Raw genomic sequence first — 15,000 nt, forward strand, 5'->3', positions numbered from 1 at the left:
AAAAAAAAAAAAATCCCACTAAAATTTTTGGGGACCCAAAAGGGCCCCACTCATAAAAATGTAAAAAATAAATTATAAATTTTTTTTTTACTCTCCACGCTTAAGTCTCGTGATCACTTCAAATGTATCCGTTGATTTTAAGTTTTTATTATTTGTAACTTTTTAATTTTTTTGGTTAGTTTTTTTGCCCTTTTTATTGATATGAAAAACACACAAAATATGCAATATTTTCCCCAAAAAGTATTTCAAAGTGGAATATTTGATGTGAAGTAATTGGAGCCTTAAATATGTCAATAATTCATAACATTGATTTTAATTCATTATTATTTTTTGAGCAATGACATAAAAAATAAAAAATCCCACTAAAACTTTTAGGGACCCAAAAGGGCCCCTAATAAAAATTTAAAAAATAAGTTATGCTTTTTTTTTTTTTTCACTTTGAACGCTTAAATGTCTCGATCAACTTCAAATGCATCGGTCAATTTTAAGTTTTCATTATTTTATTTTTTTACGTTTTGTTTTTGCCCTTTTTGTTCATATGAAAAAAACACAAAATATGTAATATTTCCCCCCCAAAAAAGTGTAATATTTGATGTGAAGTAATTGGAACCTTGAATAGGTCAATAATTCATAACATTTTGAGTAATGACCAAAAAAAAAAAATCCCACTAAAATTTTTGGGGACCCAAAAGGGCCCCACTCATAAAATTGTAAAAAAATAAATTATACATTTTTTTTTTACTCTCCACGCTTAAGTCTCGAGATCACTTCAAATGTATCCGTTGATTTTAAGTTTTTATTATTTGTAACTTTTTAATTTTTTTGGTTAGTTTTTTTGCCCTTTTTATTGATATGAAAAACACACAAAATATGCAATATTTTCCCCAAAAAGTATTTCAAAGTGGAATATTTGATGTGAAGTAATTGTAGCCTTAAATAGGTCAATAATTCATAATATTGATTTTAATTCATTATTATTTTTTGAGCAATGACATAAAAAAAAAAATCCCACTAAAACTTGTAGGGACCCAAAAGGGCCCCTAATAAAATTTTTAAAAATAAGTTATACTTTTTTTTTTCCATAAAAATGTAAAAAATAAATTATACATCTTTTTTTTACTCTCCACGCTTAAGTCTCGAGATCACTTCAAATGTATCCGTTGATTTTAAGTTTTTATTATTTGTAACTTTTTAATTTTTTTGGTTAGTTTTTTTGCCCTTTTTATTGATATGAAAAACACACAAAATATGCAATATTTTCCCCAAAAAGTATTTCAAAGTGGAATATTTGATGTGAAGTAATTGGAGCCTTAAATATGTCAATAATTCATAACATTGATTTTAATTCATTATTATTTTTTGAGCAATGACATAAAAAAAAAAAATCCCACTAAAACTTTTAGGGACCCAAAAGGTCCCCTAATAAAATTTCTAAAAATAAGTTATACTTTTTTTTTCCCACTTTGAACGCTTAAATGTCTCAAACAACTTCAAATGCATCGGTCAATTTTAAGTTTTCATTATTTTATTTTTTTACGTTTTGTTTTTTGCCCTTTTTGTTCATATGAAAAACACACAAAATATGTAATATTTCCCCCCAAAAAAAGTGTAATATTTGATGTGAAGTAATTGGAACCTTGAATAGGTCAATAATTCATAACATTTTGAGTAATGACCAAAAAAAAAAAATCCCACTAAAATTTTTGGGGACCCAAAAGGGCCCCACTCATAAAAAATGTAAAAAATAAATTATACATCTTTTTTTTACTCTCCACGCTTAAGTCTCGAGATCACTTCAAATGTATCCGTTGATTAAGTTTTTAGTATTTTTAAGGGTTTTTGGGGGTTTTTTTGGTTAGTTTTTTTTGCCCTTTTTATTGATATGAAAAACACACAAAATATGCAATATTTTCCCCCAAAAAGTATTTCAAAGCGTAATATTTGATGTGAAGTAATTGGAGACTTAAATATGTCAATAATTCATAACATTGATTTTAATTCATTATTATTTTTTGAGCAATGACATAAAAAAAAATCCCACTAAAAATTTTGGGGACCCAAAAGGGCCCCTCGTAAAATTTTTAAAAATAAGTTATCCTCGTGTATAAGTGTCTCGATGAACTTCAAATGCATCGGTCAATTTTAAGTTTTCATAAAAAATTTTTTTTACATTTTGGTTTGTTTTTTTGCCCTTTTTTTATTGATATGAAAAACACACAAAATATGCAATATTTTCCCCCAAATGTATTTCAAAGTGGAATATTTAATGTGAAGTAATTGGAGACTTAAAATAGATCAATAATTCTTAACAACATTGATTTTGATTCATTATTATTTTTGGAGAAATGACTGTTTCCAATAAATAATGTCATGTCAGCTTTTTACCGGTTTGTTCTTTTATCCCACTTTTTTATTTTTTATGTACCACCATACCAAATGTTCAGTGTTTGTAGAATGTGCTGTTTTTGTATTTAAAATGTAGATCAAGTGCAGCCAATGAACTCTCACCGTGGAACTGGGAGTGTTGGTGCCATACCCTGAGGAGGGCAGGGAAGCCAGGGACCATCTGCGTCCATCAGGCCTGAGGAAGGCAAGGGAGCGTCAACAATCATCCTCTTTTTCACTTTAAAAGCAAGAAAAGTCCATTATGAAGGCATGTAGTGTACACACGCATTATGAAGGCATGTAGTGTACACACGCATTATGAAGGCATGTAGTGTACACACGCATTATGAAGGCATGTAGTGTACACACGCATTATGAAGGCATGTAGTGTACACACGCATTATGAAGGCATGTAGTGTACACACGCATTATGAAGGCATGTAGTGTACACACGCATTATGAAGGCATGTAGTGTACACACGCATTATGAAGGCATGTAGTGTTCACACGCATTATGAAGGCATGTAGTGTACACACGCATTATGAAGGCATGTAGTGTACACACGCATTATAAAGGCATGTAGTGTACACACGCATCATGAAGGCATGTAGTGTACACACGCATTATGAAGGCATGTAGTGTACACACGCATTATGAAGGCATGTAGTGTACACACGCATTATAAAGGCATGTAGTGTACACACGCATTATGAAGGCATGTAGTGTACACACGCATTATAAAGGCATGTAGTGTACACACGCATTATGAAGGCATGTAGTGTACACACGCATTGTGAAGGCATGTAGTGTACACACACATTGTGAAGGCATGTAGTGTACACACACATTATGAAGGCATGTAGTGTACACACATTATGAAGGCATGTAGTGTACACACGCATTATGAAGGCATGTAGTGTACACACGCATTATGAAGGCATGTAGTGTACACACGCATTATGAAGGCATGTAGTGTACACACGCATTATGAAGGTATGTAGTGTACACACGCATTACGAAGGCATGTAGTGTACACACGCATTACGAAGGCATGTAGTGTACACACGCATTACGAAGGCATGTAGTGTACACACGCATTACGAAGGCATGTAGTGTACACACGCATTATGAAGGCATGTAGTGTACACACGCTTTATGAAGGCATGTAGTGTACACACGCATTATGAAGGCATGTAGTGTACACACGCATTATGAAGGCATGTAGTGTACACACGCATTATGAAGGCATGTAGTGTACACACGCATTATGAAGGCATGTTGTGTACACACGCATTATGAAGGCATGTTGTGTACACACGCATTATGAAGGCATGTAGTGTACACACGCATTATGAAGGCATGTAGTGTACACACATTATGAAGGCATGTAGTGTACACACACATTATGAAGGCATGTAGTGTACACACACATTATGAAGGCATGTAGTGTACACACATTATGAAGGCATGTAGTGTACACACACATTATGAAGGCATGTAGTGTACACACATTATGAAGGGATGTAGTGTACACACGCATTATGAAGGCATGTAGTGTACACACACATTATGAAGGCATGTAGTGTACACACACATTGTGAAGGCATGTAGTGTACACACGCATTATGAAGGCATGTAGTGTACACACGCATTATGAAGGCATGTAGTGTACACACGCATTATGAAGGGATGTAGTGTACACACGCATTATGAAGGCATGTAGTGTACACACGCATTATGAAGGCATGTAGTGTACACACGCATTATGAAGGCATGTAGTGTACACACGCATTATGAAGGCATGTAGTGTACACACGCATTATGAAGGGATGTAGTGTACACACGCATTATGAAGGCATGTAGTGTACACACGCATTATGAAGGCATGTAGTGTACACACGCATTATGAAGGCATGTAGTGTACACACGCATTATGAAGGCATGTAGTGTACACACGCATTATGAAGGCATGTAGTGTACACACGCATTATGAAGGCATGTAGTGTACACACGCTTTATGAAGGCATGTAGTGTACACACGCATTATGAAGGCATGTAGTGTACACACGCATTATGAAGGCATGTAGTGTACACACGCATTATGAAGGCATGTAGTGTACACACGCATTATGAAGGCATGTAGTGTACACACGCATTATGAAGGCATGTTGTGTACACACGCATTATGAAGGCATGTAGTGTACACACGCATTATGAAGGCATGTAGTGTACACACATTATGAAGGCATGTAGTGTACACACACATTATGAAGGCATGTAGTGTACACACACATTATGAAGGCATGTAGTGTACACACATTATGAAGGCATGTAGTGTACACACACATTATGAAGGCATGTAGTGTACACACATTATGAAGGGATGTAGTGTACACACACATTATGAAGGCATGTAGTGTACACACACATTGTGAAGGCATGTAGTGTACACACGCATTATGAAGGCATGTAGTGTACACACGCATTATGAAGGCATGTAGTGTACACACGCATTATGAAGGGATGTAGTGTACACACGCATTATGAAGGCATGTAGTGTACACACGCATTATGAAGGCATGTAGTGTACACACATTATGAAGGCATGCAGTGTACACACACATTATGAAGGCATGTAGTGTACACACATTATGAAGGCATGCAGTGTACACACACATTATGAAGGCATGTAGTGTACACACATTATGAAGGCATGTAGTGTACACACGCATTATGAAGGCATGTAGTGTACACACACATTATGAAGGCATGTAGTGTACACACATTATGAAGGCATGCAGTGTACACACACATTATGAAGGCATGTAGTGTACACACATTATGAAGGCATGTAGTGTACACATGCATTATGAAGGCATGTAGTGTACACACACATTATGAAGGCATGTAGTGTACACACATTATGAAGGCATGTAGTGTACACACACATTGTGAAGGCATGTAGTGTACACACGCATTATGAAGGCATGTAGTGTACACACACATTATGAAGGCATGTAGTGTACACACGCATTATGAAGGCATGTAGTGTACACACGCATTATGAAGGCATGTAGTGTACACACGCATTATGAAGGCATGTAGTGTACACACATTATGAAGGCATGTAGTGTACACACATTATGAAGGCATGTAGTGTACACACGCATTATGAAGGCATGTAGTGTACACACACATTATGAAGGCATGTAGTGTACACACATTATGAAGGCATGTAGTGTACACACACATTATGAAGGCATGTAGTGTACACACATTATGAAGGGATGTAGTGTACACACACATTGTGAAGGCATGTAGTGTACACACGCATTGTGAAGGCATGTAGTGTACACACACATTATGAAGGCATGTAGTGTACACACGCATTATGAAGGCATGTAGTGTACACACGCACATTATGAAGGCATGTATAGTACACACACGCATTATGAAGGCATGTAGTGTACACACACATTATGAAGGCATGTAGTGTACACACGCATTATGAAGGCATGTAGTGTACACACGCATTATGAAGGCATGTAGTGTACACGCGCACATTATGAAGGCATGTATAGTACACACACGCATTATGAAGGCATGTAGTGTACACACACATTATGAAGGCATGTAGTGTACACACACATTATGAAGGCATGTAGTGTACACACACATTATGAAGGCATGTAGTGTACACACGCATTATGAAGGCATGTAGTGTACACACGCATTATGAAGGTATGTAGTGTACACACGCATTATGAAGGCATGTAGTGTACACACACATTATGAAGGTATGTAGTGTACACACACATTATGAAGGTATGTAGTGTACACACACATTATGAAGGCATGTAGTGTACACACGCATTATGAAGGCATGTAGTGTACACACGCATTATGAAGGCATGTAGTGTACACACGCATTATGAAGGCATGTAGTGTACACACACATTATGAAGGTATGTAGTGTACACACACATTATGAAGGCATGTAGTGTACACACACACATTATGAATGCATGTAGTGTACACACACATTTTGAAGGCATGTAGTGTACACACACATTATGAAGGCATGTAGTTACACACTCGCTACACATGTGACCTTTAACCCCCGCGACTAAAAAAAGGAAGGCGGACCTTCTGGAAGAAGCGAAGGAAAAGTGGGCGGGTCCACTTGGTGAGAAGTTGCGAGGGCTGTCCAATGGGCTGCTTCCTACAACACAAGGATGGAAAGTATCATTAGTGGTTAGCATTCTGATATTAGCATGATTTTTGGCTAGTTTTGCAGGTGTACACTACTATTAGCATGTTAGCTCATTTTGCTGGTATACACCTCAGTGTCATCCATTTTAGTATTTCACAAATGCTAACTGTAAGCACACTATTGTTAGTATGTTAGCCTTTTTTAGTTCATTTTCCTGGTGGACACCCCAGTGTTATACATTTTTATATTTTACTAAAGCTAACTGTCAACACACTATTGTTAGCAAAAAAAGCCTTTTAGCTCATTTTGCTCAGTGTCATACGTTCTAGTATTTCACAAATGCTAACTGTAAGCACACTATTGTTAGCATGTTAGCCTTTTTAGCTCATTTTGCTGGTGTACACTTCAGTGTCATATGTTTTAGTATTTCACAAATGCTAACTATAAGCACACTATTGTTAGCATGTTAGCCTTTTAGTTCATTTTGCTGGTGTACACCTCAGTGTCAAACTTTTTAGTATTTCACAAATGCCAACTGAAACCCACTACTGTTAGCATGTTAGCCTTTTTAGCTAATTTTCCTGGTGGACACCCCAGTGTTACACATTTTTATATTTTACTAATGCTAACTGTCAACAAACTATTGTTAGCATGTTAGCCTTTTAGCTCATTTTGCTCAGTGTCATACATTCTAGTATTTCACAAATGCTAACTGTAAGCACACTATTGTTAGCATGTTAGCCTTTTAGCTCATTTTGCTCAGTGTCATACATTCTAGTATTTCACAAATGCCAACTGTCAACACACTATTGTTAGCATATTAGCCTTTTTAGCTCATTTTGCTGGTGTACACTTCAGTGTCATATGTTTTAGTATTTCACAAATGCTAACTATAAGCACACTTTTGTTAGCTTGTTAGCTTTCTTAGCTCATTTTGCTGGTATACACGTCAGTGTCATCCATTTTAGTATTTCACAAATGCTAAATGTAAGCACACTATTGTTAGCATGTTAGCCTTTTTTAGCTCATTTTGCTGGTATACACTTCAGTGTCATACATTTTAGTATTTCACAAATGCCAGCTGATACCCACTACTGTTAGCATGTTAGCCTTTTTAGCTCATTTTCCTGGTGGACACCTCAGTGTCATACATTTTTATATTTTACTAATGCTAACTGTCAACAAACTATTGTTAGTATGTTAGCCTTTTTAGCTAATTTTCCTGGTGGACACCCCAGTGTCATACATTTTTATATTTTACTAATGCTAACTGTCAACAAACTATTGTTAGTATGTTAGCCTTTTTATCTAATTTTCCTGGTGGACACCTCAGTGTCATACATTTTAATATTTTACTAATGCTAACTGTCACCACAATATTGTTAGCATGTTAGCCTTTTTAGCTCATTTTGCTGGTGTACACCAATGAGTCATATTTTCTGTTACGCGACGCCATCTGGCAAGTGTGCTAACTGTTAGCATTTCAGTTTGGGCACCCCTTAGTTAAACGATACCGAAGCATCGATGCCTTATAAAAGACACAAACACTGCGTGTGTGTCACTTTAAGAAAAATAGCACCAAATAAGGAAAATATTCTTCACTTCCTGTTTATTATTTGGCTCACTGACCAGAGTTGTGCTTCGAGCGTTATGAAACACAAACACAGGATCAGTGCAGAGTCAATACAGCTAGTGAGTGTGCCGTACACTCACTGCTGGTGTCATTCACCCATCACAAACAACAAGTTGATTAGTTTGTTCGATGAATCGAGTAACTGGATAAGAAACATGCACATTTCAGGTAAATAAAGTTGAAATAAACAATCTTTTGTGGAATAAACACACATTATTAACATTTAAATTGTACTTTTCAGGTACTATCAGAACTATCTGTTGCTATTTTTAATGTTTGTTTTTTTTATGTCAAATGATATGAACGCATGTTTTAATCACAAATATTATTATTAAGGCTTAGGTCAGGCTGATTACAGAAATAAATAGTAATCAAGTATAGTGCAAAAGAAGGGAAATTGAGGAAAACTATATTTAAAAAAAAAAAAAATCTAAATAAATAAAAAAATAAAATAAATAAACTGTCACAATTTGAGTGCAAATGAAAATGCAGCTTGCTTGTGTTGGAAAGCCAAGTTTTTGTGTTGATGCCACATTTGAAAAGGGAATTCCTGTTGCCATGGTGACACTTCCTGTACTGACCTATGTGCCCTGGCAGTGGGGAGTGGGGCCTCGGCAGGGTGGGGGAGGTGCTGGTCAGGATGAGGCTCTTCCTGTTGCTCGTCCTGCAACTGGAACGTAAACATGCGTCAGTGATGACATCATACCAACATGCTTACAGTTTAGAGCACAGTGGAACCTCGATTAAGAAACCCTTTATTTGCAAACTATTCAACTTTTAGATGGCGCCGAATATGTCTGTGTGTGTACAAACACTTCACTCATTGTGTGTGTCGACACCATTTCGATGACATCACTTCCTGTGCAGTACAGTACACACGGGGGCGTGGCCACTTTGGAGAGGCGGAGCCCCCCTACGTCGCATCCTGTTTACGCCGTCCATTACTCGGTCGCCACTTCTCAGTGATCAGCGTGTTTTTTTTCTTCTTGTGTCTAGTTTGTTACTCGTTATGGCTTCTAAACAGCCAACACAGGGACTAGCTGTGGACTTAGAGAGGAGAGGGAAGACACACAATGACCAGTTTAAATGACATGGCGGGCCAGACAATGATGTGGCGGACCACACATCACATTTAAAGATGTGACGGACAAGGTTAAATGATATTAGCAAAGCACATTGAATGATATGGCATGTCGGGAGCCCGCATGGCTGCAGTAGTAGTGACCCTAAGATGCAGGAACCTGGAGAGTGAGGATCAGGTAAGAGTCTTTTAATACTCAAAACAGAGAAGGAAGCAGTCGTGCATGTCAGGTTCTTCACATAGTCTATCCTCGAGCCCTGAGGAACAGGCGAGGCAGGCATTTATAGCGGCCTGATTGGCAACTGCCACCGGGTGTGCCGGGCTGCCAATCAGGCACAGGTGAGGAAAAGGAGCGCTCGGAGGAGACATACAGGAAGTGAAAATCAAATAGGAGCGCTGGCAGGAAATAAACACAAGACAAGGAAATAACAAACAGAAGTGAAGTGACAGATCGTCAAATGGCGAGCCACAATAAATGACGTGGAGCACCAGACTAAATGATATGGCGGGCCACATTCAATGATGTGACGGACCACTTAAATGATGTAGCAGGCCACCTTAAATGACGTGAGGAACCACTTTACATGATGTGACGGACCACTTTAAATGATGTGACAGTCCACTTCAAATTCTGTAACAGTCCACTTCAAATGCTGTGGCAGTCCACTTTAAATGATGTGGCAGTCCAATTTAAATGATGTGGCAGGCCACCTTAAATGACATAGCGGACCACAGTAAATGATGTGACAGTCCACTTCAAATGCTGTGGCAGTCCACATTAAATGATGTGGCAGGCCACCTTAAATGACGTAGCGGACCACATTAAATGATGTGACAGTCCACTTCAAATGATGTGGCAGTCCACTTTAAATGATGTGGCAGGCCACATTAATTACGTAGCAGACCACATTAAATGATGTGACAGTCCACTTTAACTGATGTGGCAGGCCACATTAAATGACGTAGCGGACCACATTAAATGATGTGACAGTCCACTTTAAATGATGTGGCAGTCCACTTTAAATGATGTGGCAGGCCACCTTAAATGACATAGCGGACCACAGTAAATGATGTGACAATCCACTTCAAATGCTGTGGCAGGCCACATTAAATGACGTAGCGGACCACTTTAAATGATGTGACAGTCCACTTCAAATGATGTGGCAGTCCACTTTAAATGATGTGGCAGGCCACCTTAAATGACGTAGCGGACCACATTTAATGATGTGACAGTCCACTTTAACTGATGTGGCAGGCCACATTAAATGACGTAGCGGACCACATTAAATGATGTGACAGTCCACTTTATTTGATGTGGCCGGCCACGTCAAATAAAGTGGTGGGCCAATTTAAATTATGTGACGGACCACGTTAAATTATGTAGTGGGCCACTTTAAATGACGTTGCGGACCACATTAAATGATGTGACAGACCACATTGAATGATGTGTAAAACTTTAAATGATGTGACAGAACACTTGAAATGATGTGGTGGGCCACATTAAATGACGTGACGAACCACATCAAATGACGTTGCGGGCCACTGAAATGACGTGGTGGGCCATATTTAAATGATATGACGGACCACATTAAATGATGTTGCGGGCCACATTAAATGACGCGACGGACCACAATAAATGATGTGGCGGGCCACATGAAATGACGTGACGGACCACAATAAATGATGTGGTGGGCCACAATAAATGATATGGTGGGCCAAATTAAATGACATGATGGACCACATTAAATGATGTGACAGTCCACTTTAAATGATGTGGCAGGCCACTTTAAATGCTGATGGTGTGTTTGACTGAAAATGATGTGACAGTCCACTTCAAATGATGTGACAGTCCACTTTAAATGATGTGGCAGGCAATTTTAAATGATGTGGCAGGCCACATTAAATGACGTAGCGGACCACATTTAATGATGTGACAGTCCACTTTAAATGATGTGGCAGGCCACATTAAATGACATAGCGGACCACATTAAATGATGTGACAGTCCACTTTAAATGATGTGGCGGGCCAAATCAAATAAAGTGGTGGGTCAATTTAAATTATGTGACGGACCACATTAAATTATGTGGTAGGCCACTTAAAATGACGTTGCGGACCACATTAAATGATGTGACAGACCACATTGAATGATGTGTAAAACTTTAAATGATGTGACAGAACACTTGAAATGACGTGGTGGGCCACATTAAATGACGTGACGAACCACATCAAATGACGTTGCGGGCCACATTAAATGATGTGGTGGGCCATATTTAAATGATATGACGGACCACATTAAATGATGTTGCGGGCCACTTTAAATGACGTGACGGACCACAATAAATGATGTGGTGGGCCACAATAAATGATATGGTGGGCCAAATTAAATGACATGATGGACCACATTAAATGATGTGACAGTCCACTTTAAATGATGTGGCAGGCCACATTAAATGACATAGCGGACCACATTAAATGATGTGACAGTCCACTTTAAATGATGTGACAGTCCACTTTAAATGATGTGGCAGGCCACATTAAATGACATAGCGGACCACATTAAATGATGTGACAGTCCACTTTAAATGATGTGGCGGGCCAAATCAAATAAAGTGGTGGGTCAATTTAAATGATGTGACAGTCCACTTCAAATGCTGTGGCAGGCCACATTAAATGACGTAGCGGACCACATTAAATGATGAGACAGTCCACTTTAAATGATGTGGCGGGCCACATCAAATAAAGTGTGACGGACCACATTAAATTATGTGGTGGGCCAATTTAAATTACGTTGCGGACCACATTGAATGATGTGTAATACTTTAAATGATGTGACAGAACACTTGAAATGATGTGGTGGGCCACTGAAATGACGTGACGAACCACATCAAATGACGTTGCGGGCCACTGAAATGACGTGACGGACCACATTAAATGATGTGGTGGGCCATATTTAAATGATATGACGGACCACATTAAATGATGTTGCGGGCCACTTTAAATGACGTGACGGACCACAATAAATGATGTGGTGGACCACATCAAATGATATGGTGGGCCAAATTAAATGACGTGATGGACCACATTAAATGACGTTGCGGGCCACTTTAAATGATGTGACGGACCATTTTAAATGATGTGGTGGGCCACTTTAAATGACGTGACGAACCACATCAAAGGATGTTGCGGGCCACTGAAATGATGTGACGGACCACATTAAATGATGTGGCGGGCCATATTTAAGCGGGCCATATTTAAATGATATGACGGACCACATTAAATGATGTGGCGGGCCATATTTAAATGACATGACGGACCACATTCAATGATGTGGTGGGTCAGTTTAAATGATGTGACAGACCACATTAAATGATTTGGTGGTCCACATTAAATGAAATGGTGGGCCACTTTAAATGGTGTGATCTGATCTTGGGTCCTGGAGTGTGACACCAGTGCATGACATTGTGTTCTCTACCACTAAAATAAGGACTTTAGTTAAGACTTAGCTGGATGTAGATGTAACATGATGGAGATGTAACATGATGGAGATGTAACATGATGGAGATGTAACATGATGGAGATGTAACATGATGGAGATGTAACATGATGGAGATGTAACATGACTCCATATGTCATCTTTTCTCCCCCCCCCCCCTCCCAGTCTCACCCCCCCACCCCCCCCCGCAGTCTATCTGTGATGCAGCCAGCAGGAAGTGAACATGCTCCAGGGAGAGCGTGTTCAACCTTGCGTAACACTCGCATTGAAATATTTAGGGGAAATGCATTAGTGGGGCTGGAAGTGAGGTGGGAGATGAAGATGAGGATGAAGATGAGGATGAGGAGCAGACAAAAGGACAAAGAAGCCTATTGATACATGCACATACCACCACCACCACCACCACCACCACCTCGCTTCACCTGAAGTCTGCACCTGCTGACTTAGGTCAGTCTGAGTATGACAGCCTTCACTGCCCAGTGCACGTTTATTGCTGACTCAGCAATCATGGCTCATGCAGAATGGCCAACAAGTAGCTGAGAGTCTTCTGCAGCTGCGTTGTCCTCCAGCCCCAAGCATGTTAGCATGTTAGCATTAGCCTTCTAAATTCACCCTCCTGCTTCCCACTCACCTGTCTAACCCACTGCTTCTTCATCTCTTCATAAAAAAGATTGACTGCGCTTCCGTGGCTGTCGTATCTATTTGTCAACAAACGGGGTATTGTTTGGATGGCAAGTTTGTCACTTCAACCGTCGATTTGTCGTCCATTACTCCCGTCGTGCGCGTCGGCGTATGTTGTTGTTTTTCTGCTGTGTCACAGTGTGATGTTGACACTTCCTGTTTGATATCACGTTCATTTTAGTCCGATACTGCTTGTTGCTTTCACCCGTAAAAAGTTATTTCCTGCATTGGACTTTGTTGTTGTCGACATAAATAAAACCACATCAAAAGTAAATAAATAGATAGATAGATAGATAGATAGATAGATAGATAGATAGATAGATAGATAGATAGATAGATAGATAGATAGATAGATAGATAGATAGATAGATAGATAGATAGATAGATAGATAGATAGATAGATAGATAGATAGATAGATAGATAGACTTTATTAAACTGTCTACTTTTGATGTGGTTTTATTTAGTGTGCCACGTTAAATTAAGCTATCGCTAACGGCGTTGTAACGGACTTAAAAGTAATTAATTAGATTACTCGTTACGAGTAAAAGTAACAGCGTTATTATAGAAAAAACAATGCTTAAAACACTTTTATGACTTAGTGCATTTTTCAACTTTAATAGGTTGTCATCTTTTTTTTTTTTTTATAAATCTGTAATTGCTCCTAAAAAAAATTATGCATTCAAATTTGTTCTGTAATCAATCAAGTAATCAATCAATCAATCAATATCCTTTATTTAATTAAGCAGGTAAAAAATTGTTTTTCCAAGAGGGACGAATTTACTGAGGAATTTGTGAAACCGAAACAATACAAAAAGAATGCCGTTGCAAGTTAATAATACTAACAGAGAGCGTATTAGCTCATGCTAACGACGCTAGCTTGATTACATTATGTACAAATATGCATTAACACATCGCACACGGGATGGTTTAGTAAGTACGAATTGTTTTAGTTACATTGTAAAACTTACAACCGTTGCTTGGAGTGCTGGATGAAGAATCCGTACGAGTAGAAACGCTATGGACGACTTGGCACTTCTACTTCCGGTTCAAAACATCGAAAAAAGAGATCAATGCAGCACCTGCTGTGAGCAAACTCGTCCACAAACAATAACACACCATTTCAGTGTATTTTTAACTATTTGCTATACGGCCATCAGCGAGGAAACATCCACGAATCCACCGTTTTATCAGCCGCAGGTTTCAAAGCGTAGGAAAAAAAAGTTGCAACTTACAGTCCGAAATTTGCAGGTCACGACATGTTGGTGTTTTTTAAAAAAATAAAAAAGTTTTTAGAGCACTTTACAGGCGGAATAGACTAACCCTATATTTGCATATTGTTACTGCCTCGTACTAACTGTTTTTCACTATTTAGAAGACCTTTAAAATAGAAATACATGCATGCTCTTGTCTCATAAGGAGTGTGGATGATGGCATATTTTATATATATATATATATATATATATATATATATATATATATATATATATATATATATATATATATATATATAT

The 15,000-nt window shown here is 38.3% G+C and overlaps 1 protein-coding gene across 3 annotated transcripts in view; it reads right to left on the bottom strand.

The window, feature by feature from the left end:
- The window catches only part of LOC133634203 (microtubule-associated serine/threonine-protein kinase 1-like), a 382,209-nt gene that overhangs the window by 79,166 nt on the left and 288,043 nt on the right, over positions 1-15,000 (bottom strand). For all 3 annotated transcript variants that reach the window (XM_062027288.1, XM_062027287.1, XM_062027289.1), the window contains 3 exons: positions 8,814-8,902; positions 6,533-6,608; positions 2,509-2,581 (listed from right to left, as the gene is read on the bottom strand). In XM_062027288.1, the coding sequence (XP_061883272.1) occupies positions 2,509-2,581; positions 6,533-6,608; positions 8,814-8,902 (238 nt within the window). The remainder of the gene's footprint in view (positions 1-2,508; positions 2,582-6,532; positions 6,609-8,813; positions 8,903-15,000) is intronic.

This window comes from Entelurus aequoreus, linkage group LG18 (genome assembly GCF_033978785.1).
Source record: "Entelurus aequoreus isolate RoL-2023_Sb linkage group LG18, RoL_Eaeq_v1.1, whole genome shotgun sequence".
NCBI lineage: Eukaryota > Metazoa > Chordata > Actinopteri > Syngnathiformes > Syngnathidae > Entelurus > Entelurus aequoreus.